The sequence below is a fragment of the Onychomys torridus genome, chromosome X, assembly GCF_903995425.1.
Source record: "Onychomys torridus chromosome X, mOncTor1.1, whole genome shotgun sequence".
Taxonomy (NCBI): domain Eukaryota; kingdom Metazoa; phylum Chordata; class Mammalia; order Rodentia; family Cricetidae; genus Onychomys; species Onychomys torridus.
The window spans coordinates 59,591,359-59,613,770 of NC_050466.1; the positions used below are offsets into that span (position 1 = coordinate 59,591,359).

At 40.2% G+C, this 22,412-nt stretch overlaps 1 protein-coding gene across 1 annotated transcript in view; it reads left to right on the forward strand.

The window, feature by feature from the left end:
* Nucleotides 1–22,412, forward strand: part of Bmx (BMX non-receptor tyrosine kinase) — a 55,196-nt gene that overhangs the window by 10,549 nt on the left and 22,235 nt on the right. The window contains exons 4-11 of the mRNA XM_036174984.1: nucleotides 2,103–2,184; nucleotides 5,952–6,071; nucleotides 7,521–7,585; nucleotides 12,903–13,078; nucleotides 13,992–14,048; nucleotides 16,077–16,148; nucleotides 16,978–17,031; nucleotides 21,009–21,063. Coding sequence (XP_036030877.1) covers nucleotides 2,103–2,184; nucleotides 5,952–6,071; nucleotides 7,521–7,585; nucleotides 12,903–13,078; nucleotides 13,992–14,048; nucleotides 16,077–16,148; nucleotides 16,978–17,031; nucleotides 21,009–21,063 — 681 coding nt within the window. The remainder of the gene's footprint in view (nucleotides 1–2,102; nucleotides 2,185–5,951; nucleotides 6,072–7,520; nucleotides 7,586–12,902; nucleotides 13,079–13,991; nucleotides 14,049–16,076; nucleotides 16,149–16,977; nucleotides 17,032–21,008; nucleotides 21,064–22,412) is intronic.

A 22,412-nucleotide genomic window follows, 5' to 3' on the forward strand; every position in this document is an offset into this window, starting at 1 on the left:
TCTCTCTTGGGTAACTGCAAGTAGGAAGCTATGCAGGATTGAGTTCCAACCCCGCCCTGACTTGTCTCCTAGGAGGTGGTAAAGTAGATCATCATAATACGGTGGGAGTGAGTGTTAAGATGGAGGTTGATGCAGTCCATTCCCCATGCTTTGCTCCTCACTAAAACACGTCAGGAAAATGTTCTTTTGGAGATGACAAGTAGACCTTAACTAGTCAAGTCGGAGGTGGCAGCAGAACTGAACAGCAACTGCTGAGACACTGAAGGCTGAAATAAGGGAAAGAAAGAGACCAGCCCGGGGAAGCAGGTGCTGCTGCACTGGGAAGGGCGTTGTATACTATGTCAGCCAACTTTAATTTTACACCAAGGAATTCTCGCTGTCTTTTGAGATTTTTATTTTTATTATATATTATATATATGCATTTATGCAATTATGCATTATATATATGCATTTTGCCAGCATGTAGAGCATGTCAGGTTCTCTTGGAACTGGAGTTAGAGACAATTGTTAGTTCCCATGTGGGTACTGCATATTGAACCCAGGTTCTCTGGAACAGTAGTCAGTGCTCTTAACCACTTAGCTGTCTTGACAGCCCCTAGAACCCAGAATTCTTTCTTTTTAGTGTTTATTTGTTTAGTCGGGGGGGTCTCCAACCCCTATGAGTGTGTGTGTGTGTGTGTGTGTGTGTGTGTGTGTGTGTGTGTGTACATGCTCCCACATGCCACAGCATGAATGTGGAGTCAGAGGACAGCTTGTAGGAGTCAATTCTCTCCTTCTACCACGTGGGTTCAGGGAATCAAAATCAAATCATCAAATCTGGTGGCAAGTAGCCTTACTTCTGAGCCATCTCTCTGGCCCCATAGCCTCCTAAAGAATTTTAAACATTTCCATGCTACAAAGAATGCCTTTGTGAAGGGGCTTGAGCTGAATCAGATCTACTACAAAACTATCAGCCAGTTGGGAAAAACCAAGGAGGAGGGTGCCCATGGAGGCAACCTCAAACATAGCAGGAACATAGAGGCTACCCAAAGCCACAAAGGTTTGCCTAGAGACCTCCCAGCCCACTGCTTGCATTTGAATAGCCATAAAGATATATTGCAGCTTATGTCTGAGTATAGTTGCTCATTTGCTAGAAAAACGGCACACTCATATATACTGATATGTATCATATAGAAATACAAGTAAAAATATTAAAGTATGATGAGCCCAGCTTCTAGAAGACCTTTCATAAGTGGTATGTGTTGTTTTCCAGTTGTAAAATAAGCCTGATCTGGAGAGGGCATTGTAACTTTCAGACTGGGGCAGGTATATATGCTTGTGGTTGCAAGAGGAGGACATGGGGGGTCCTGCGTATGGAGGCAAGAGGCCACCGGGTGTTCTGCTCTATCACTCTCCACCTATTCCCTTGAGACTGGATCTCCTACTGATCCTGGAGCCCAATAATCTTCCTGTCTGTGACCTCCAGAGCAGTGGACTTACAGGCTTGCACAGAAGCCCGCCCTGCATTCCTCATCCACTGAGCCATCTCTCCAGTCCCATAAACAGTCATCATAAGGGATAAGAAAACACATAGTGTGGAGTGTCTGAGATGCTGCGTGATGTGTGACAGACTGGCATCACAAGGAGACATAGCTTTCCTGAATATAAATGCAAACTGTCAACTGACCAGAATGTGGGACAACTGCCCAATAAGGCATAGCAAAGGAAAGGACATCCCATCTCTGGATCCAGAAGTTAAAGATTTTCTAATTTCTAATTGGGAAAGGAATTGCATACTGGTTAGAAATATGGACCAGAGCAGTCCTAAGAAATATGTAATTTACCATATTATAATACTTCCTGGTCCAGAGCACCCCAAATGAGGCTTTAATACTCACCACTGTTACATGCTTCATTGCTATGATTTTTCCCAAGTTCTGACATAAAAACATATCAAGATATGGAAGATTTTTAAAAACCTGTGGTTTTTCACATAATTCCAAAGCTAGTATATGTTATATGAAAAAGGGTTTATTTCTGATAACATTACCATTTACAGGTACAAGAGACTGAACCATGAAACACTTGTATCAAAACTCATTGCTTTTTTTTTTCCTTTCCAGATTGTGTATAAAGATGGGCTTCTCTATGTCTACGCATCAAACGAAGAGAGCCGAAGTCAGTGGTTGAAAGCACTGCAAAAAGGTAACAAACTACCACAATGAAGGCTTGAACTGTTTTCTTCTCAAGCTCAGGAGGTGGTGGGCTGTGTTCGAGCTTGCTTTTGCGTTCTCTGGTCCCAGGCAGGAAGCCTGCGGATCACCTTTGCGTTCACACCCCGCACACAGCTAGCTGTTGTGTCTTCCCGGCAGGAGGTGGAGGGGGTGGGGGAGTTAGACCAGCTGTGCCCCGGCAGCCAGCCGCAACGCTAAAGTCCGCTGGGACTATGTTTCAATAGTACTGAGCACCTACCACTTGCCAGGCACTCTATCAAGCACCTGGTGCATGTTGTTGCAGAATCCTCTTGACAACTGTAAACAGGGGTATTATTTATTAGTTTTCATTTTTCACACAAGTTTAAAAGAAAACAGACAAATGCCACAGACCTTGTTAATGGGAGTCTCAACATTTAATCATCTGAACCTAACTTAAGTCACAATATTGCAAGCTAAGTCACTATATTTTTGCCTCAAACTGAAGATTTATTTGTATTTTTTCAGCTGCTGTGGTAACAAGGGAGAGAATCATTGTTAAGACTTTAGCACCTGATATTTCCCTCTGCAATCTTTTTGTTTTCAAAAGAGTCATGTTGTAAGGATGACATGTAACTCAAATGAGTGACTTACTGGATTTAACATCCTAGACAGAGGAAGATTTTATTTTTATCCTTATGTTTTATATCTGTGTTTTAGATGGCAATATCTCAGTACACCTCCGGTTGCACATACTCACTCCACATTGATGCGAATGCATCCTTTCCTATACACAGTTCTTCATTTTCCCCTTATGGGAAAGGACTTAGCAATCTATTTTGTGAAGTGCTCATTAGGGAGAGAAGCTTCCTTCATTACCCACAATCATCTCAATGAAGTGAGACGGTACCGCTGCCAGAGCGAGGCAAACCTGCTTGCCATGTTATCTATTTTATACAACACATCTGGGCCTTCCCTGACCTGTAAAATGAGGAGCATATTCCTCTTCTCCTATAGCAATTACATGTATGAGCGATTCTAAAATATATTAAAATATCCTCTTACACATAAGCCATTGTGGTTATAATAGGGCTTCCAGAAAGAGCCCTAAGGTTTTGCTTCCTAGGCAGCCATCTTTGGGGGAACCTTCTAGGGCTCAGTTGTCACATAGACACTCCCTGTATTCAGCTCTTATTTATCCTCTGTGTCTCCATTTGTGGGTCCTTCTGGAACTACATGTGTTGTCCAGGCTGTGGTGTAACATGTGTGATAGTTTATGGATGCAAAAGGAGAATGAAGAGACAAGCGACACCATGTCTCTTGGTCCCTCGTGAAACTGTATTTGTCTCCTTTCCTAGTGGAAGGTGTGTGCCTGGTAGCAGTGCTCAGGACTGGAGGGAACAAGGCATCAAGCAATCACTGTAGCAAACCTATTTGCGCTTTCTCTCCCCCAGGGAGAAGGAGGCAAGCAGCCTTGGGATTGGGCAGGCAGGCATTCAAGGATGTCAGGGACACAGGTTCCTTCGAGCTTTCTGTTTTACCATTCTTACAGGTTACTGGAAGGTACTAAGCTGTCTTAGGAGCCCCCTGCTGAAAACTTTTGTTCATGATAACATGTTTCTCAGAAGTAGGCTCCTATCTATCTCTATGTACAATAGACATTGAAAAACAGTAACCGTGTTTGTTTATTCCAGTCTCTGTGCTGGAGGATAAATAGACAAGGTGGGTGAGATTGTTATCAAGTTAACAAAAACTAACTTGCTGTGGGAAGACAAAGGTTCTCTCACTTAAATATTTCCTCTTACAAACTCTTACAATTTAAACTCTATCAGTCTATTTAACACTGTAAGAGGCATGATAGCAAGAACAGCCAACTCTCAGGGGTGGTATGTAGACTAAATAATGCATGTGAGGAAAAATACGTAAAGTCACACACAATTTTTTAACGTCACCATTAAGTATTGGGATTGTTGCAAAGTGGACTTCAGGATGTGGTTGGAGGATTAGTTACTCAGGAAACTAAATCCTTTCGATTGGAAACCTTGACACTTTAAAGAGCAAGAGCTTAGACAGCAATAAAACATGCAATATGCCTGGGGAATTCCTATGGTCATTTGGGCCTAAATTCAGAAATTAACATTTTATAGTCTTAATTCACTCTGTAATCATTTGCCTTTAATGCTCACTAGTGAAGTTTTTCTTGGGTGCCAGCATTTTCTGCTACACTGAACTGAGCTGTATTAAATGAATGTCATTACTAAAACCCACTTTTCACTGAACCAAAGATTTATGTATAGTATCTTATACTCCCTCAGTGACCCAGAACAATATTAATTACTATTCCTTAAGTCGGGTTAATAAAGGAGGACTTGGACTCTCTGGGTTCAAAGTTAGGAGTTTTCTAGATGAACATAAAATCAAGAAGGAAGAGTTGAAATGATACATAGAACCAGCCCTCCCCAACTAAAGATGCTTCTTGGACCACTAAATCCTCGTAGGTTTCTCTGCTATATTTCAAAGGATGCTAATTTCTTGTAGATACAGTACTGTATTCCAAAATTAGAATTTAATTTGTCTTACTTCACACTGCCCTATTCTCATGGTTTGTTTTTCTGGTACTAGAGATGGAGCCCAGGACTTGGTGTATGCTAGGTAGGAGCTCTACCACCAAGCTGCATCCTTAGCTTCTCTTTTCTAATTTGCTACATCCTAGCTGGTGTGGTAGTGGACTCCTCTAGTCCCAGCATTTGGGAGGTGAAGGCAGGAGAGTCAAGAGTTCAATGTCAGCTTTGGCTACATGGTAAGGCAAGACTAGATTTGTATATATGAGACTTTGTCTAAAAAAAAAAAAAAAGATAGCTTCCCACCCCCCTCAAATTATTTATTCCTTAGAGTAAAGGTGTCAAAATCATGAAAGACAAAGAAAAGATGAGAAACCATTCTAGGTCAAAGACAACAAAACAACTAAATTTCGTAATACTGGATAAGAACTTGACCAGAAATAATAATAAGTCATTTAAAGAACATTATTGGAACAATTAGAGAAAATCAAATATGAAATATATATTCAATTTCCTGAATTTGACAACTGGCTTTATAGTTAGGTAAGAGAGTAAATACCATTGGAAATAGAAACTGTACAGGGAAATATTTATAGGTGACATTATTCAAGTCATATATCTGCTGTTCACTCTAAATAGTTAAGTGAATAATAACGACAAATTTTGAGAACAACAATGATGTGTGTAACAAGAGAAAGAAGCAACAAAACAATATAGTTAGAATTGGCAGGTCTAAGGGAAGCATGGCAGGAAGCTGTGCAGTACAATTCTTACTGTACCTTTGAAACCTTTTCAAATGAAAACCCAGAGTAAGTACAAGTTGTCAGAAAGTCTCCTTTTTCCTAAGATCTGGTCCTACAACCCAGCCTGCATCTGCCACCAAAGAACAATCAGGACTTTGACAGGCACATTTATAAAATCTTCATGGCAAGCTGGCCAATGTATGCATTTCTCCTGACTCTTTCGTGTCAGAATGATTCATTATTATTCTGTGGTTAGACTGTAGATTATGCTCTGGTTTCTGTTTATTCTTTGTGTTTGTTAACTTCTGAGTGAGAGACAACTGCTTTGGTAGACACTGGGTCTTATTTCAGTTTCTGGTGAATGCAATTGTCATTGTACTGAGATTATAGTATTTACTTACAGCACTGCTTCTCTTGGGCCACTGTCTGCTGATATCTTGTATCCTTCTCTTGTATCCTTCCCATCTGCCCTGCAGAGATCCGGGGCAACCCCTACCTGCTTATCAAGTACCACAGCGGCTTCTTTGTGGACGGGAAGTTCCTGTGCTGCCAGCAGAGCTGCAAAGCAGCCCCAGGATGCACTCTGTGGGAAGCATGTATGTGTGACGCCCTGTTGCACTGGACCTCGGATGGGGAGGGGACCCACTAGGTCAAGCCTGCCCAATACTAGATCAGTTTTCCAGAAACAAAATATAGCATATTGATGGACATCATAGTAATACAGCTTTGTGGATGCTATGCTGAAAATGAAATATAATTTCAGTGTCAGTTGAATCATACTTCCTCAATATTAATATACGCCTTTTTTTCCATTTCATGAGAAATGTTTTTAAAATTGAAATCACAACAAACAAACACAGAGAGAAAAAGAACATGAATGTGGATGGGTAGGGAAGTGGGTAGCACCTGGGAGGAATTGGGGAAAGGAAAGAAAGAATATGATCAAAATATACTTTATGAAAACAGTTTAACAAGAAATTACAAACATGGACCAAGTAATGGCCCATTAATACCTCCCATTATTCTTCTGGTTTAAAGCAAACTCTTTAGAAGTAAAATGTGCTGAGCACATCACCATGGATCAAACAGCTAGTTTTCCCACTTGATAAGAAAATGAGGAGCTAGAGAAATGACGCAGTGGTTAAGGGCAGAAGCTGCTCTTCCAGAGAGGGCCTGGGTGAGATTCCCAGCAGGCTGTAACTCCAGTCCAGCAGATCTGATGCCCTCTTCTGGCCTCCTTGGGCACTGCATGCATGTGTTACACAGACACAGCCAAGCAGAATACCCCTATATAAAACAAAAATAAGGGAAAGGAAAGGGTTTTATGTGTGCTTTGTTTTTAATCAAAGGCAGGCATGGTGACATAGATTTGTAATCCTGGTACTCAAGAGGCTGAGGCAAGAAGATCATAGTTTGAGCCTGGCCTGAGCTATATAGCAAGACTAAGCCTCATACTGAGACCCTGTCTCAAGCACACACACACACACACACACACACACACACACACACACACACACACGAGAGAGAGAGAGAGAGAGAGAGATACAGAGATACAGAGACAGAGATACACAGAGACAGAGAGATAGAGAGGTAGAGAGACAGAGAAAGCTCAGTTCTTTCTTCTTATAAATAACAAAATCATGAAGCAACACTGCTTTTCAAATATATAGCAAAACATACGATTTAAGTAATAGTTTTAACTATCACTTATGCCAACATAATGATAGCTATCATTACAAGATTTATTTAAAGTGATTGGCTACTCTGTACGGTGTGTTAGTTTCTTCGTAACTTGTGGGAATGAGGTGTACATTGCTTATAGGCTTTAGAGGAACTTGAAATTTCAGTCAGACGTTGCAATATGTCTGTTGCTGGTGCTGGAAGAGCACTATTTGAGTTGAGCATTGCCCAAGGAAGCTCCAGAATTGCTTCAAACGTGGAGTCTGAATTCAGTTGCTCTGGTGTATTGTTCACATAGACTGGTTCAATATTTTGTTTCCCAGATTTGAGTGGTTTCCTTTTTTCTATTTGCTTTTGCTTTTCAGATGCTGATCTGCACATTGCAATCAGTGAGGAGAAACACAGAGCTCCCACTTTCCCAGAGAGGGTAGTAAGTCCATTTTTCAATTATTTTTTTAAGTTGACATACAAAGTCTGGAATATTTTGTACATACGCGTCACTGCATTTTGTTATAATTCATCCTCTCTCGTCGTCTGCCACTGGTTCCTTTTCACATTCTGCATGTATGTCCCATGTAGTCCATTACCCTCTCATTTTTCCCTTAAGTTTTCTCCCTCCATCTTTTTATCCTTGTTCTAGTTTTATGATCTACACACACACACACACACACACACACACACACACGTAATTCAAAATTTAGGTTTTCCATATGAGAGAAAAGATGCAGCATTTGTCCTTCTGGGACTGGCCTATTGGACTTAACATAATGATTTCCAGTTCTCATCTATTTCCCCTGCAAATGTCATGATTCTAGCTTTCTTTACAACTAAATAAAATTTCATTGTGTATATGGATCACATTTCTTATCTATTCATCTGTTGATGGAAACTTATGCTTGTTCCATTTCCTAGCTATTGTGAATAGTGTAACAATAAATGAACAACACACATGGGTGTATGTTACCACTCTAGTTGGTGGCATGAGTCTGGGAAGTGGGGTCCTTAAAATGAGGCAAACTAAAGTGTCATGCAATAGCCAACTTATTCAGAGCATCAGACAATTTATACTCTGAGGGAACTCTGACAGTTAAAGAAGGCCAAATAAGGAAAGGTCACATGAATCTAAACTGTATACAAGTCACAAGGAAACTTCTTAGCATAATGAAAGGAATCTGAAATAAACACACTCCCACTTACTACACCTGGGAGGGGCACAAAAGCACATTCCAAGAACAACCCATTAGTCCCAGGATAGCCAGAGCTACATAGTGAGACCCTGACTTGAAAACAAAACAAAACAAAACAAAACAAAACAAAAACCAACAATCAAAACAAAACCAAAAACCTCAGGTGTATGTCTCCATCCGTTGTTATAGCTACCTTATTCTAAGTTACAACTTCTTCCCTTTACCTTGCTCTGGTCTGTATCAACCGGCAGCCTGTTTGGGAGCAGGGATCATGGAACCACTGGGCCTTCTGACCCTTTCAGGGTTAAGCCAAGTAACAAGAGTATAATGAAAAAGAGATGTTCTTACATTGCTATAAATGGTCCTATTATGATTTGATAGTGACAGCAGCTGCATGAGTTTCCAAAATCTTCTTTATCTTATGAGAGAATTGTGTCAATTTTCTGCTGAGGGGGCAGATTGAAATGGAACTTTATGACAGGAAAGATGCCTTGATACTCAGTCCTAACATTTGCCAATCCCCAAGCCTTATATTAGGTTATTCCACCTTGTTTTAGACAGAGTCCCTTCAAGGCAGTTTCTAGACAGCTTTTTCCCCAGGGGTGGAGCCTTTCTATAGGAAAACAAACACAACTTTGACAGCTCTAGATCATTAAAGTATAGCAGATTGCACACCCCTTTCCTCTGTTGATAGCCATAGCCTTCTACCTTTAGGATTCCCACGCAGGTGGCAGTCTCTTCACATGCTAGGAGGTGTCTCAAGTGGCCTCCAGGTTCCCTAGGATATCATCTTAAATGAGCCTCTCAGGTCTATGGCGTGTTTTAAGTTCTGATTATTTTTCTCTTCCTGAAAAAAAAAACCTATATACCATTTTCCTAAATCAACTCAACTGACAAAAATAACTCATTAAAAAATATATTCAGTAGTATTCCCCAATTTCATGTCCATACAGAACTTCAAAATGTGACATTATTTGGAAACAAGGTATGTGTAGACATAATTTATAGTTAAAGGTCAGGTTGAGATCATGCAGGGCAATAGTGGCCCATGAGGCTGGAGACTGGTGCTTTTGTAAGATAGGGGACTCAGGGAGATAGATACACAGAGGAGGTGGCTGTGGAAAGACTTATGAAGACAATGGAGTTATAATACCACAAGTCAAGGAACATTTGTTACCACCAAAAGCTAGAGCAGCAAAGGCATGCCTTTCCTAGAACCTTCGAGAAAGTATGGCCAGGGTAGAACTTTGAATTGGTCTTTTGACCTCTAGAACTGCAAAAGAATTTCCATAATCTTAACCCACCAAACATGTGGCAGTGTGTTATAGTAGTCCTAGGTAGGACTGTTTGGGCTTTCACTTTGTATTCAGAAACATAGCTGTTTGGGCTCGGTTGGGTACTTGATGCAGGCATGCTGCTTGAAATTCACAAGTCTTGGGGCTGGAGCGGTAGCTCAGTAGTAGAACACTTGTCTGATATGCACAACTCTAGCATGCAAAGCAAGCAAACAACTGTGATCTGAACAACAATGTCTAGACTAGACAAAGTTACAGAGACAGATGTCCAGTTGATATTGGCTGTGATCAGCACAGAAATAGAGATTGACTGCAAAAGGACAGGAGGGATTTTATAGGTACAATGGAAGTATGTCAAGAATAGATTGTAATGATGGCCATAGAACTGGATACACTTGCTAACAGTTACTAAATTCTATACTTAAAAAGCATAATTCCCACTGAAGTTTATTTCAAACAAATCTAAGCACAGAGGACAAATTAGGAGCTAGAAACCATCAAATCTTATTGTTATTTATTAAGTGGAGCAATATATATTCATTAAGCAGTGTTGTTTACCCCGTGAGAAAAGCCACAAGGTACAACAAAATCCACTATAAGAGTTTGGTAAGAATAGGGAACAGAAGTGGGTGCTTAGGTCTATGGAATGATAGTGCAGGAAGAGAAGGGTGGAGGGATGAGTGGGATGTGCTTTTATAGATTCCCTAGCACATGTGCATATGGGCTTACATAGCTACACCACTCGTGCGCATAGATTACATGATCTCGCTGTGTGCAAATTACATGATCATGCAGCACACAGATTATGTAGGACCTAAGGCCCTGGGATGACTATGCATCTTGCCGGTGTATACGCCATCATGGGGCAGTGGCTAGGAATTCTAACACTTATCTCTTGCAAGGGATTTTTTTTTTTTTTGAAAAATGTGTGGAAAATCAGTGAACAACTCAATGGCCCTAGGGTTCCAAATCCTTTTTTATAAAAATGTTTTTATTCATTCTTTTTAGAATTGCATACATATGTGTGACATATTTTGATTATATCTACCCTCTACTCCCTCCTGGAGCCCCAATGGCACATCCTCTCCACAACTTCATGTCCTCTTCTTATTATTTATTTATTTATTTATTTATTTATTTATTTATTTATTTGTATACACTGGAGCTCAGGACCTTGTGCTTGCTAGACATGCGCTCTACCACTGAGCTAAATCCCCAACCCCCTTATTATTATTTTTATTTATAAAACACAAAGTTCAATTTGTGCTGCCCATATATATACTCATGACTGTGGGGTCACCTACTGGAGTGTGTGATCCACCTATCAGGAACACACCCCTAAAGAAAATTGACCTCTGTCTTTCAGTAGCCATTAATTGCCAACAGCTCCTCTGCTAGAGGTGAGAGCTTGTGAGCCCCTCTTCCATGCCGGAATGTTGACCGGCTTGCCTTGGGTGGGCCTTCTGCAGGCAACTCCAGCTGCTGTGAGTTCATAAGCTCAGCAGCCATTTCATGTCTAGAAGACACTGTTTGGCAGCAGTCCCCCCCCCAACCCTCCGGGTTTACAATCTTTCTGCACTCTTCTCTTCGATGTTCATGGAGTCCAAGGCTGGTTTTGAGTGTAAGCTGTTAAAATTAACCAAAGACCAAAGAGAGTGACATGAAAGGAATAGAAATGCCCTTCTCTCCCTTCTCTTCTCCCTCTCCTCCCTTTCCCACTGTGTGTGTGTGTGTGTGTGTGTGTGTGTGTGTGTGTGTGTGTGTGTGTTTGATCACAGGACTCAGTAGAGAGTTTATTTTCTGAATTGAGTGTGGGGGACAAGGGAAAACAATCCTTTGGTGAGTCTGCTCAGATTGCATTAGAGGAATTTTATAATGTGTTTATCTCTGGTGAGAACCCATCTTTGAATTTATCAGCAATGGGATCCTTCATAACAAGGAGTTCTAAGATAGTAAATCTTCAACTCCAAATAAATGATATCCCTGAAGCAAAAAGAGGAAAATACAATGCCAAAAAATTTCAAATTTAGAGTTCATACACACAAAATGGATTTTAATGAAGTATAATGTACACTAAGAAAAGCACACAAATATGCTCAGCTTGTAAATTTCCAGAAACTGAACCAATCTACATAAAATACATTCAGATTAAGAGGTATAACATCAGGAAATGCCAGGAATACTCAGGTTTCCTTTCAGTTAGTACATCAGCCAAGAGCAATTGCTAGCTAGATGTTCAACCTCATTGATTGTTTGCTTGATTTACACAGACAGACAGACACACACACACACACACACACACACACACACACACACACACACATATATATATATAGGCACTTGCCTGTTTTTTTTGGGTGATTCAGTTTATGGGAGTCTTGGTTTTTAATAAGTGATTATATTTTATTCTCATTGCTTATAGAATTCTATCATATGATTATACTACCGAACTATTCTCTTATTGTTGTTCCAACAAATTACCACAAATATAGTGGCCTAAAGCAACATGATTTATTGAGTTATTGCCTCATAGTTCTGAGGTTCAAAAGCCTAAAATAGATCTAGTCAGTTGTTTCTTTTGTAGACTTTATGGGGGAGGGGTGTTTCCTTGCCTTGCCTGTTCTGAAGGCCACTGTTTTCAGTGATTTCGGGTGCCTTTCTTCACCTTCGGTACTGAAGGGGCAGCAGCTTTTCTGCACTCTGCCTCTGCTCACATGTTCTACCTAATCTCTGACACTTCTGATTATAGCAGGATCATCCCTCTCTCCCAGAATAATCTCCCCATCTCAAACGCTTTAACTTAGTCACAGTCAACAGAGTCCCTTCCACCATGACTCTCACAGACTCTATGAGTTAGGACATGAACATCTGGAGAAGTCATTTCTCAGCCAACTGCAGCAACACTATATTTTTTATTTTATCACCTTGATAAGTATTTTGGTAGTTTCCAATTTTATTGAATTCCAGCAATTCTACTGTGATCATTATTTTGCACACCTTTGGGTTTCACTGCTGGATGTATAGCATAGAATTGCTGGGCTATCTGATATAGACACCCAGCCTCACAACATTCTGCAAAGGAGTTTCCAACTAGCCAAAGCATGAGTTAACAGTTGTTCTGCATCCTTGTCAATGCTGTCAACACTGTCTCCATCCCTCCTTCCTTTCCTTTTTCCATCCTTCCTCTTTTGTGTTGGAACTGGTATATTTTGTTCATGAATCTGTTCCCCTTTTGTGATATAATAAAATCTCTTGTCTTCCAAAGCTAAAGATTCCTCGGGCAGTTCCTGTTCTCAGAATGGATGCATCATCCTCAAGTACCACTCCACCCCAATATGACAGCCACTCAAAGAAAAGTTATGGTTCCCAGCCAGCCATCAACATACGCTATATTCCAAGGGAAGACTGCCCTGACTGGTGGCAAGTAAGAAAGCTGAAAAGGTAAAGCTAAGCATTAAAGCAGGCTGTCCAAAGTGTAGAGTAAACATTGCCCCCAAAGCTTTGGACTGCACCCTCAAAGCTGGTAGTGCAGGCCTTAGCTTTACTAGGGTGGTCTTCTTTGAAAACATTCAGTACCTGAACTAGAAGAGTAGGGAAGCTAAGGGCTGGAGAGATGGCTCAGTGGTTAAGAGCACTGGCTCCTCTTCCAGAGGTCCTCAGTTCGATTCCCAGTAACCACATGGTGACTCACAACTATCTATAGAAGGATCTAATGCCTTCTTCTGGTATAAAGTCGTACATGCAGATAGAGCACTCATATACATAAAGTAAATGTATAATTTTTTTAAAAAGATTGGGGAATGAAGTGGCTCCTCTGGACCCGAAAGTATAGATTTTAATTAGTCTATCTAATGTTCCTTATGATAGCTTCAGCATTTTAGTCTTTCCCCTTCTTGCTCCCATTTCCCTCAAATAACTGCACAATCCTAAATGCAGAATCTGTAAGACGTCTGTCTCTCTTATATAAAGGAGTGAGTTTCAGGTGGGCTTACTTAGTCCTTTCAAGTTTTCAACCCAATGATGCTATCCAAATTCAGAATTGAAAGCACGTTGAAGGTGATATATAAAGTGAATATATCTTTGCCATACTCGATGCTCAATAAATGCTGAACTGAATGGCAACTGGATCATGTAGAAGGGTCAAGTGTTACCCCTTCCTTTGGTACCTCAGACTTCAGCTGTGGTCACTGTCCATCATTCTCACACAGAGTTATCAGCTTCCCTGCAGAGTGCTGCTGATGTCTGTCTCTACACAGAGTAAACGCAAAGCTCACTGACTCACTGTTTATCGCCTTTTGTGTTCTTAGTCCTAGACTCTTCTCACCCTGGTTTTTTTTTTTTTTTTCACTTAAAGCAAATGCCTCACTGTACCAATGATGCAGCCACAGGGTCCTGTGGAACCTGAAAGAACGTAAGTATTATCCCATTGGATTTAAATGCCTTTAAATATAATATGTCATAGTCTCTTTCACTCTAGGGCACAACTAGTTTCCAAGCGTAGTGTCTGTACATGATTGCTGAGGAAAGGGTTGCATTTGTTTGTCTGATATCCAATGTTCTTGTAAATCTGGGCTTACAAGATGTCTCAGTGACTGACCATCTAAGTTCAATCTGGTCACAGTTGATGCTCAGGTTCCATCCCAGATCTCACATGGTAGAAGGAGAGAATTGCTCCTTCAAGTTGTTTTCTGATCACACACCCCCACCCTGGGGAAAAGCAAAAAAAATAGAGCTAAATAAACTGCTTTGCCTTTTTCAACTAGAATTTCTTACAGAGGATGAAGGCAAAAGGCTCTTCTCTGGGGCAATGCTGGTTGAGCAGGTGGGGAGAAGGCATTTTAGAATTTGAGGGACTTTAGAATTCTCTAGGCATTTCTTGAAACAAAACCACAGGAGTATTTCCTTGCCAAAGCAGCTTGTCCCTGTGAATTGTAGTTTAGAGAAAACAAAAGATTGGGTTTTGACTGCAAACAGGAAATGGGTTCTAAATTCCAGACAAAGCAACCCTTGGACTTTAGGAGAAGGTGGACACTTCCTTGTGCTCTTAACACCCAGAGCAAAAGAGATAAAATGATGGCTGGCAAAGGACTAGGCAAATATTGCTGCTCCATTAGTGTCCAGAAGAGTCACAAGTTCAAGATTGTTAGCTCTAATCACGCCAACAGAGAGGAAAACAACACACTTAAAAATACATAAAGGACAGAATGTTTGTGTATCCTCAAGAAAAGCAGAGCAAACCTAACCAGGTTATCTCCTGATCCAGGTTTCCTGCTGTGTGGGGCCATTAAGATGACTATTAGCAGTTGTCATTTGTTCAAGAGTAGTGCCTCTCCCAAAGGAGCAACATGTCAAAGTCCAACAGTTAAGACCTAGCTGAAGCAAATCACTGTCATTTAACATTCAATAATCATACATTTATAAATGCACTGTTAACACAGAAGAAATCACAACTATCACCTCAAAGGGGCATAACAAAGAGTTTATTTTGGAGCCATATATGAGTGCTCATGGGCCCAGGAACACAAATTGAGGTCACTCCAAATTCCATGTTTTAATGACATTGCAATTCCATGAGCTTTTTGTTGTTGTCATTGTTGGTTCGTTTGTTCTGCTTTTGTTTTTTGTTTGTTTGTTTGTTTGTTTTTGAGACAGGGCTTCTCTGTGTAATAGCCCTAGTTGTCTTGGAACTCAGTCTGTAGACCAGCCTGGTCTCAAACTCACAGAGATCTGCCTGCCTTCTCCTCCCAAGAGCTGGGGTTAAAGATGTGCACCATTACACCTGGCTCAAGAGGATGTTTAGAAACAGAACAAAGAAAGTCATAAAGCAAAGCATTTTTCAAATACATAGGTGGAGACATCATAGAGGGGGGACTCTAGCAAAGGGGGAACGCCTGTGTTCCAGGCCTTAGATGTTACTGTTGATCCCACGGGTGGAGAATAAGACCAGTACCACAGTTTAAAACCAAATGTGAAGCAAGCTTTAATCAAATATTTGTCAGGTTGATGGACTCTCTGGCCAGGTCCATCTTTGAGTTCCCAGAAAATGGCCACAAGTCATACCTTGTAGGGACTTAAAAAGGCATCCCCACAAAGTCACCATATTTCCCATCAGGCCCAGTCAGGGGAAAGCATATATCCTTACACATTTCCTGACCACTCCCTTCCTTTGCTCCCCCTTCCACCTACATCCAATCAGGAGCAAGCATACATTCTGATGTATTTCCTGCCCACATACCTCCCATCCACATGTGATCAAGCACATCCAGGGCAGGTGTGTATGGGTCGGACTGACTTGTTTAGGGGAGTGAAAACATAAACTTCTCAGCTCTTACTGATGTTCTAATCTGTTAATCAGCCTTGCCGAAGCATCAGGAGAAGATATGGCTGCTTTCCAGGAGCTTTCACGTTCACCACATTAACCATAAGTCCTTATTTGCAGTGAGGAAGACGTCGCCGGGAGTCACCAAGTGGAAAGAAATATTGTATATCACAACACCTCAAAGATGTCATGGTAAATCCAGTCTAGATACTACTTTATACTCAAATTTTACTTCTTTTGTGGGAAAACTAACCAAATTTGAAATAAGTTTACAATGAGGCTTTACATACAAGGTAAATAAAATCCAAAAAATGTCCATGTAGTTTGCCTCTGAACACATAGGTGAATTTCATTGAGGGTTTGTTGGTTGAAGTTTTCCTCACACTGATTGTCCCTACTCATCATTCATTATGCACTCTGGTATTATAATACACTGGCTCAGGTATCTCTAACAAGAGAAAAAACAATTCAGAATAAAAAATTCTTCCCTAAGAATAGCTCTACACAAATCACCAACATTTAAAAATATTATTCCATTTTATTTTTTTATTTTAATGTGTATGAGTGTTTTGGCTACATGTAAGTTCACCACATATGTATAGTGTTCACAGAAGTCAGAAGAGGGTGCTGAGAACTGAATCAAAGCCTTTGGCAAGAGCAGGAATGTGCTCTTAACCACTCAGCCATCTCTCCAGGCACAGCCGACTTTATACTGTAACCATTCTTTGAAAGAATCTTCATGTTGCATAAGGTTGCTCTTCCGAAGGAATCTAAGCCTCCCGAGTTCCTAGAAGCCTCTTTGGTTAAAGAGCCATTCTCTTATCGCACTGGGCATAAATCAGCTTGCCGTTTCATTTCACTGACCCTTTCCCCAGTGCAAAAGGGAAACTTAGCAGAAACTTAACTTTGCATATGTGGATAGAAGAAGTAAGAGTTTTGCTGTTGCTGTACTAGGCACTTTGGTTGTTTCTTGGTTGGCTTGTTTGTTTGGCATTCATTTTGTTTCTGGACTCTTCTTAAGGGGATTCCCTGAGTCAAGTTCATCTGAAGAAGAGGAAAATCTGGATGATTATGAGTGAGTGTTGAAAGTCTTATATGTCCTTCTAAAAGTAGAATTAGATGTTTTTATTTGATTCCTTGCAGACATTAAGACAGATTTCTCAGGCTTCTTTGGGTTAATTCATGTGAGGCTCTGAGCCATTTTTCTAAGTGGCAAGTGACAATGAACTCGGTTATCAATTATCAATGAAGATATTTTCCCCAGTCTGGACCATCTAAATCTACTGCATATATTCATTAGATTTATCACATGCTCAGTGTTTTAATTTCCTAGATAAAGAATATAATGTCTGTGCTCATTATTTATTTCTTGGAGCCCTCTAATCAAGGTAATGTTTGAAAGCTCTTACTGAAGTATTTGGTATGATGTGCTAATGGCACACAGCAGTATTCAACATAACAGCATTTATGTTCATAGAATCTTATTCACAGAATGACCTTATTATTTGGCATCCAAGTTGAGATCCCTAACAGACAGACAAATTCCAATAGACAATGGCATAAATTAATCTGTTCTGGGAAAATGAGAATGGGTGGTCACCCTAATTGTGTCCTTGGGAGGCCTAAGGGCCATTAAGCTTCTTTCCAAAATTCAGCATTTTCTGTCATTCTATAAATGTTGACATTATTGTCTCCTAGAGTTTGACGGCAAGACTGCTTGCTATTCCAGGCAGCATTACCCCAACTGGGGAACTTTCTCACAGCTAAGGAAGCACAGCAAAAACCATGGAAAAATGCTGCTGGGTGGCTTGCTCACAGGCTCCTGCATGGCTAGCTTTCTTATACAGCCCAGGATCACTTGACCAGGAAATGGTGCCACTCTTACTATATCAATTAACAACTAGGACAATTCCCACATATATGTTCACAGGACAGTCTGAGCTGAGCAATCATTCAATTGAGACATTCTTCTCAGGTGACTCTAGACTATGCTAAGGCTAACTAGGGCAATGCAGTATATATACCATCTCACCTTTCATGTCTAAGTCCATGTATTTCTTCCAGATCCTTTCTTTCTTCTATCTACCCATAGGTATATAGCCCAGATCAAGGCTTTTTAAACATTTCTGCTCACAGCCTTTTTGTAACCAGAGAACGTTTTGTGATCCCCCAGGTATATAGGGAGTTATAAAATAAGTATAGAAACAAAACTTTTACTGACAATAAATCATAAAGAATTTTATTTTAAAACAATTCATATATATATATATATATATATATATATGCTATTTATTAATGATGAAAGCAAATTTGCTTGTTTATATTACATTAAGAATTAGACCTTTGCTGAATATCAGATAGTGAAGGAAGAGCATCTTCAGCGTTTTATGGAGTTGATTGTTTTTTTAAAAATATTTTTGTATTATCTTATTTTATGTGTATGGGTGTTTTACCTGCATGTATGTGCACCACTTACATGCCTGGTGCCTACAGAAGTGGAAAGTCTGCCCTAATACTAAACCAAAATTCACTGAATAATTTTAAAAATGAAACTCCAGTAAACAGCTCAAATGGCAATTGTTAGGATGAAACACTCCAATAAAATACAATGCAAAAATATACCAATTTGGGCTTGAGAGATGGCTCAGAGGTTAAGAACACTGGCCTGCTCTTCCAGAGGTCCTGAGTTCAATTCCCAGCAATCACATGGTGGTTCACAACCATCTATAATGGGATCAGATGCCCTCTTCTGGCCTGCAGGTATCCATGCAGAGCACTCATACATAAAATATAAATAAAACGTATATATACTGATTTGATACTTACATGCTGAGAAATAATGGTAGGAAAAGATTAAATCTTTGTTTTCAGTAATTAAACCATTATGTTTTCATGAGAGCAGAAAATCTCAAGTAGCCTTGACTCTGGGCTGTGCTGTTTCAGACAGCATTTATTTGGTGTTATGTGTGATGAGATGCCCATTGCAACGTGCAATATCATGTGTTCAGAACAAGGCTGCAGTGAAGTTGTGTGATGCAACACAGGTGAGCAGAGATACCTGATTTATTCCATGTTTAGTTTTAAATTAAATTTTGGTTGCTACACTTTCAGGCTTTACTATCACCATTTTTGTGAACCCTCACATTCAGTTATTCAGCCCTACATGAGGGTCCCAATCCATGTTTTAAGAAGCTGCATTCTATATCATGTTTTCTAGATGGCCTTTGGATTAGATGTTATTATATTGAAATGTAAGTTTTAAAAACGATCATTAATACCTCAAGTATTAATTATACAATATGTATGAGGGTAGAGTTAAAAAAGGGCTGTTCAAGATCAGCTCTGTGATGGTTGTCTACTTGACACACCTCCAGCTGGCATTTTCTTAATTGCTAATTGAGATGGAGGGCCTACTGTTGACTGTAGCAACTCTAGGCAATGGGCCTAAGTCATGTAAGAAAGCTAGCTGAGCAAGCCAGCAGAGGCTAGCCAGTAAGCAGTGCTCCTCCACTGGCTTTTGCTCCAATATTCTGCCTTGAGTTCCTACATTGGTTTCCCTCAATGAGGGACTATAACCTGAAAGCTGAAATAAGCATTTCCTCCCCAACTTGCTTTTGGTCATCCCATTTCTCACAGCAAATCAGGAGAGATAAAAATCCTAATTTTAAAGATGGAAAAGTCTATGGTGAAAAAGGCTACGAGCCTTGCTCAAAGTCAACTACATGTGAGGTAGTTCTTTCTAGAACTCAGATCTCCAAATTGGCTTGTCTGAGAATCTTCCCACTTTATTGAACTGTGCAGCTGCTATTATTGACGTTCTCCACCAATATAGATACCATACAGAATACCCATTCATTTGGGAAGACACCTTCAGCCTTGCTTTCCTCCCACAAGCCTTCATGCCCACCTGCACTCTTCTTCTGCACTTCCTTCCTCTCCAGGTGTTACCTTCTAGTCAGTTCTTCCTGATTCCCCAGACCCATGCCCCGTTGTACCTCATACCCTACTAATTCCCATAAGTGACATTTTAGCCCAGGCTAGAGGGCCACAGACATAGCTAACCTCACATGAGATACATTTTTTTTTTATTGAGCTTCACATACAAAGAAAGTCATGTAGTTGGAGATCTTCTCTCCAGGTGTAACCAAGCCCCCGCGGTCCCACAACCCATGTATAAAATGAACACACAGACACTTATATTATTTAAACTGCTTGGCCATTAGCTCAGGCCTACCATTGTCTAGCTCTTACTCTTATATTTAGCCCATTTCTATTAATCTACACTTTGCCACGTGGCTCGTGGCTTACCAGTACCTTACTTCTTTCTTGTCATGGTGGCAGCTGGCAGTGTCTCCCCACCCAGGCCTTCCATCTCCCAGAATTCTCTTCTTTCTTGACCCACCTATACTTCCTGTCTGGCCACTGGCCAAACAGCACTTTATTTATACAGAGCGATATCCACAGCAAAGTCATGATGTTCTTGGCTCATTAATTAAAAGAGCAAAGGTCATTTTTTTTAAGGAAAAGAATTCTACTTGACTTTCCCACATATCTTTGCCTCCTGTCTGGGTATCATCTTAGATGTTTATCTCTCCCTGTTCTGAAGAGAAAAAAAAATTGAAAGGATTTGCTTTGAAAATAGTTGATATAAAATGTGCTCCTACTGGGTTATTAAAATAAAATGATGGGGTTGAACGACAAGAGTTTTTATCCTTAGCCACCCTGGCTTTCCCATTGGATTGTCATTGGTCTAAGCTCTGGTCCTCATTCAAAATGTGAAATGTAGGCTAACTTAGAAGTCACCTAGAAAGACTCTAGCAGCCTATTCACAACTTGATATAATGCAGGCTTCATCCCAGAAGTATATTGGGTGATAGAGACTAAGAAGCTGGGTTTTGAAAATATCCTCAGGTATTGATTGGTATGCTGTCCAATAATTAGATTTGAAAATCCATGATATAGGCCGATGCCTCATTTTGCAGACTCAAAAGTTGAGGGACAAGTTGTATAATTGAAACGTTATCAATTCTCAAATTCAGAATTCTTTTGCAGCTGGTTTGCTGGGAATATTTCCAGGTCACAAGCTGAGCAGTTACTGAGACAAAAGGTAAAGTCACTTCCTTTCCTAACCTCAAAGAATCAATCTCTCTCTCTCTCTCTCTCTCTCTCTCTCTCTCTCTCTCGTGTGTGTGTGTGTGTGTGTGTGTGTGTGTGTGTGTGTGTGTGTGTGTTTGCATGTTAAGCATACATTCCTACCCCTAGACTACACCTTCAGTCCAAGAATATTTATCTGTGACTGGGCTCAGGGGTGAATGCATTTCTCTGAGAAACACTATATAGCTAATGTTTCAACTCATTATGGCATTGGCTGTCCACCCTTTGAGTTACATGACCCATCCCAAACTCAAAGTGGGAGGAGATATCACAGAATCACAAATAGGAGAGATGGTTCCATTTTTGAGGACTGGGGATGGAACCCATATGCTAGCATATGCTCGGCATGCTGCCTTAGTTACTTTTTCTTGCTGTAAAGAGACACCATGACCAAGGCAACTAATATAAGAAAGAGGTTTTTGGGGTCTTGCTTACAGTTTCAGAAGGTTAATCTATGACTATCTTGGTGGAGAAGATGGCAGCAGGCAGGCAAGCATGATTCTGGAGCAGTTGCTGAGTGCTTACATGTTAAAACAACAACCATGAGACAGAGAGCCAATTGGAATGGTGTAGACTTTTGAAACCTGAACTCCTCACCCCCAGTGACACACCTCCTCCAACAAGGCCATATCTCCTAATCCTTCCCAAACAGTCCTCCACCTGGGGACTAAGCGTTCGAATATATGAGCCTAGGGGGACCATACTCATTCAAACCAATACACATGCTCTTTACTATTGAGCTATATACCCTAAACCCCCCAAAAATGGCTTAATGTGGATTATCAATGTAATTATTTTCCTCAGCTGGTTTTCACTGCTCATTAGCACCTAAACCAGAGCATATCAGATGTGATATGGAATTAGTTTATTTGATTTTATTTGTAATTGGTATGAACTTACCTATACTAAATTCTTTTGATCTATGCAATGGGTACTTTGGTACAATTCAATCTAATAAAACACTATATACACAAATTACATTTTAAGATGTACTCAACAAAATGTGATAGATTACTTGGCAAGTTGTTATATTCATAGTTTATTATATAGCTCTTTATGATCCTGGCCCTGGTTAAAATTGGAATAAATCCTTGCAAAAGACAAATAAAGGGCACAACTTTAACAAAATATTCTTCATTGCTAATTTTCTCACACATTTCCAGAATATGATTATTGTGGTGTGTGTGTGTGTGTGTGTGTGTGTGTGTGTGTGTGTGTGTTCCCAAATTTTGTTTCTCAAACAGGGAAACATTAAGCTTCCAAAAGTATAAAATGAAACAAAAATTTTAGAGAGTTGCAAAT